General features: G+C 39.9%; 1 protein-coding gene across 1 annotated transcript; it reads left to right on the top strand.

Annotated features, from left to right (window-relative positions):
- The first annotated feature begins 612 nt into the window (after positions 1 to 612).
- Positions 613 to 4,249, top strand: LOC103083892 (interleukin-17A). The gene is made up of 3 exons (XM_007463782.1): positions 613 to 689; positions 1,890 to 2,086; positions 3,313 to 4,249. Exons 1-3 carry the CDS (start codon positions 663 to 665, stop codon positions 3,548 to 3,550), a joined length of 462 nt encoding a protein of 153 aa, XP_007463844.1. The 5' UTR covers positions 613 to 662; the 3' UTR covers positions 3,551 to 4,249.
- The last annotated feature ends 98 nt before the right edge of the window (positions 4,250 to 4,347 follow it).

Below are 4,347 nucleotides of genomic sequence, written 5' to 3'. Positions count from 1 at the left end.
ATCTCACGTCTCTTGAACCTAGTTATTTGTTCCTCAAGCAGAGTAGAAATTCAACAAAGCAGGCATTAAATCGATGAAATAATATGTCCTGTCATCATGAAATTATGTATCCATTTTTTGTTTGTTTATATGGTGAGACCATGGGTAGTTTCTGGAACGGTCTCCACCACATCTGGCTAGGGAATCTGGTGAGGAAAGGAGTTATCAAATGGGAAATCAAGGCATATGACCAAAGAAGACTTGAATGTGAGGTCGAACTTTTATTTCCCCACGAGCCATTAAAATAGAAGATATCTCTTACGGCAGTTTCATGCATGCTCATAAATAAATGATTTCTGTGTTTCCACTCAGCTTCTGACAAGTCATAGTTCCTTGATGAATGAAAAGAAGACATAGTCTTTAGAAACATAAATTTCTGTCCTTCCCATTTTCCTCCAGAAGCAGATTATTGCCCGTCATGAAGGGGAGGTTTTTCTCTGACCTCATTTGGGGATGGAACTTTTAACCAAAATGGTGTCACCCCTGAACTCACTCCTACACGCCAACGTAAGTGACCACAGAAGGAGAAAAGCCCTATAAAAAGAGAGAAGGTAGCGCTATACTTTGTCCATCTCGCAGCAAGCACAAGCTCATCCACTTACGGTGAACTGGGAGAAACTACCATGGCTCGTGTGAGAACTTCATCCGTGGTGAGTCCCGCACTAACGTGCAATGCTCTCGTCAATTTGGGCCAGATAATATTTCTGGACTGCAGGCATGAAATCCTGGATTCTAGCTATGGAAATCCAAGAATACTGTCTACGTAGGATGGGAAATGAAACCCTTGATAGATACTTGTCATTGTATAGCATTTTCAAGAACTGGTACACATCAGTTTGAAAGGTGAGATTAAAACTGAAAGACAGCTATACTGGTGCTAAACCACACAAGAAGTGCTGAAAGACAGCTATACTGGTGCTAAATCACACGATGCTGTGCTCTAAGAAAGAATGCTTATTGAAAATCTGTTTCTCTGAGTACAAGGGATTTAATATAATTCTCCCATTTTTCTTCAATCCAAAATGAGATGGGTCACTACCCTTGAGGATTTAATAAGTTGTGGCAGTGACTTTTCTTTCCATTATCCTATTATTATACTATAGTCTTGGTACGCTAACCCTATTTATTCTAACTAGACATAGATGTATAGATGGTATAGGTGTGGTTTAGAGTAAACGGTCTTTATGTTTTTAAAATATTTAAGTTAAAACGTCCTTTTTGAAACCCAATTTGATTACAGAATCAATACATGTAAATTTAGAAAAACTGGGAAATATACCTAAGAAAGACATAAGGGGGTCCATTTTGGGTTGGATGTTTGCCAGTGGTACCAACAGAATTTTTAACTGATACCGCATGGATTTTCTATAGCCCTTTATTTCTAAGGTGTACGTTTTTTTTTAACATCTTTATTGGGGTATAATTGTAAGGTGTACATTTGATTTCACATAGGGTTTCATAGAATGCACGGGGCGGGATCGATAGTGCAGGAGGACATTTCTTCCTAGAAAATCAAGGTCATTACCATCCCAATGATCTGAGAGTGATGCATGTACTGACAGGTTGATGACTTGCCATCTTCACTAAAATTACTGCCAGCCAATGAATAATGTGGTTTTTCTAAGTCAGAAAAGAAAAATGTTCAAGACTGGTAGAAATGCCATCCTAATATTATTTTGTTCATCTAACCAGCTTTTCATTTAACAGACCTGAAAATTTAGTATAGATTGTCCTTGTCCATAGCATGTTCTCAACTATCAGCAATTCCATCATCACCACACTTTGTGGACAAAACCCACGTAGCACTAACCCAGTTTCCCACCTCTCTCTCCTTTCCCACCCAGTTCCAGTCACTGCTGCTGCTGCTGAGTCTGGTGGCTCTTGTGAAGGCAGGAATCATAATCCCACAAAGTCCAGGCTGCCCGCATGTTGAGGACAAGAACTACCCCCAGTATGTGAGGCTCAACCTAAACATCCTTAACCGGAACATGAATTCCAGAAGACCCTCCGATTACTACAAACGCTCCACCTCACCTTGGACTCTCCAGTACGTAAAAGTCCCAGATAAAATCTCTGTATTCTTCTACCCTGTATGTATCAGACTGCCAGTTAAATCACCTTGAGAATGGTATTACTCACTCAGAATCATCCGTCAAAACTGGAAGGGCCATTGTGTAAACCAATGTTTCTCAAGCTTTCATTCTACAGATTTCTTTGATAGAGCACAGCTCTCCCCAGCCCCCATAACACCTATTCTGCTAGTTCTCATTGCCCCAGAAATCCATCCAAATGAACGGTGGTCCATCATTCTCATATTTATGACACCCCAAGTCTGTTGTTTGTTTATTTTAAAAAGAAATAGACATTTATTGTAGGAGATTAGTGCTTGAATTCTCTTTACCAGAGCTCCCAGAGAAGATCTGTTGAAAATAACTATTAACTAACTGGGATCTTTGTGCTTTTTTGGTTGTATTAACACTGGGAAAATATAGCTTGAATACCAGTGGAAGTACCATGCTGGCTATTTCCACGCTTTTTTGACTTAGACAACATCCCCAACAGACCAGTATTTGCTGTGTCCTTAGTACATCTAGTATTTAGATGGATTAAGTACAAAATGTATTTTGATAATTTGATTTTAGGCAAATAAACCTCAGTTATATGGAGCCTACAGATTCACCTGACTGTAGGGTTTCTCGTCTTCTTACTTCTACTTACTAAGAAGAGTTCAAATAAATGGATTCAGAAGTCAAAGCAAATTATTCACTCAGCTGGAGAGGAGAGAGAAGGTTATAAAGGGGCTTAAGATTTTGTTTGCAGCCCTTCATATCAGCTATGGGCTCTGTTCCATCAGTGTGCTGTCAGATAAAATTTGAGTGCATTCTCTGCTTCAAAGACAGACTTCATTAAGTCAGATTAACAGTTATCTTGTTTCCATACTAGTCCTTTAGTCTTTTTTCATCTATCAAATGTACCCTAAAGAAATTAACCTTTGTGTCAAATTTAAATCCTTTCTGTGGTTTCAGTCTATCTTCTTTTGTGTATGCTGGAAATTGGGGAAAACTAATCATTGTCTTTTTTACTATAACACTTCATGGGCTTCGAAATACAAGCTTTCCCCAAACTACTTTTTCAGACTAACAGCACTTAGAGAATTCACAATGCCTATCATTTGCTCCCCTGTGAATTTGTCTCCCTCTGTTTATTCCTGTTTGATTTCCTTCCTACTCTACCAGGAATTCACTTTCTTCTTGGCTTTTGTCTCCGTTGCAGCCGCAATGAGGACCCTGAGAGGTACCCCACTGTGATCTGGGAGGCCAAGTGCAGCCACTTGGGCTGTGTCAATGCTGAAGGGAAGGTGGACCATCACATGAACTCCGTCCCCATCCAGCAAGAGATCCTGGTCCTGCGAAGGGAGCCTCAGCACTGCCCCCACTCCTTCCGGCTGGAGAAGATGCTGGTGGCCGTGGGCTGCACCTGTGTCACCCCCATTGTCCGCCACATGGCTTAAGAGCTTCCGGTCTGACCCCCACTCCCCAAATCAGTTAGGCTTTCTGGGGATTAGACCCAGCCCCATTTCTGACCAAAATCACCAGGGTTCTTAGTTCATCCAGTGGAAACTCCAGAGGGAACACTGGTTTAGAGATGGAATCTGAACCATTTTTCCCTTTCCCCAAGAAGGAAGTTTTAGACTGAGTACCAATTTGCTTCTTGTTTGCTTTTCTAAGGGCTTTAAGTTATTTATGTATTTAATAGGCCCCAAGATAACTTTGGGGCATGAGATTCCATTTTAATGAATTACATGCCTTATTTTGTATTTTTTTAAGACAAGATTCCAGACTTGGGAATTTTATTATTTAAAAGGTAAAACCTATATTTATATGAGCTATTTATGGATCTATTTATGTTTCTTAGTCTTTAGAGAAAGGTGAAATATATGAGTATCTGTACTGCCTAGGGAAATCCTAGATAGGATTAAATAGCAGGTGAAAATTTCTGAGTTTGTACTGCATATGGCTACAGGATTTTCTTCTCATTGTCTCTTAGGAGTGCATGACATGGCTGAAAAGAAAGACTAAACCTAGTTTCATATTTATTACCTTAACTTTGTAAATTGTTCAGGTTTCACAAGAGAGATGGCAAGTCTAACTCTGCTCTGTTAAACTCTTGTAATAAAAACAATTGATAATAATAAAGTTTGGGAAGAAAATTTGTTTCCTTATTTGTTTTCTCATTAAAAAGACTTCTGAGGGCTTCCCTGGTGGCGCAGTGGTTGAGAGTCTGCCTGCCGATGCAGGGGACACGGGT

This window comes from Lipotes vexillifer, unplaced genomic scaffold (genome assembly GCF_000442215.2).
Source record: "Lipotes vexillifer unplaced genomic scaffold, Lipotes_vexillifer_v1.1 C27425125, whole genome shotgun sequence".
Taxonomy (NCBI): Eukaryota; Metazoa; Chordata; class Mammalia; order Artiodactyla; family Lipotidae; genus Lipotes; species Lipotes vexillifer.
The sequence above is the reverse complement of the archived record's forward strand: the minus strand, read 5'-3'. Positions and strand labels throughout refer to the sequence as shown.

Bases quoted from the DNA above. Each gene is read 5' to 3' on its own strand.
- LOC103083892 (XM_007463782.1), top strand. From the start codon at position 663: ATGGCTCGTGTGAGAACTTCATCCGTG. The intron at 690-1,889 runs GTGAGTCCCGCA...ACCCAGTTCCAG, and splicing joins GTGTGAGAACTTCATCCGTG to TCACTGCTGCTGCTGCTGAG. The intron at 2,087-3,312 runs GTACGTAAAAGT...TCTCCGTTGCAG, and splicing joins ACCTCACCTTGGACTCTCCA to CCGCAATGAGGACCCTGAGA.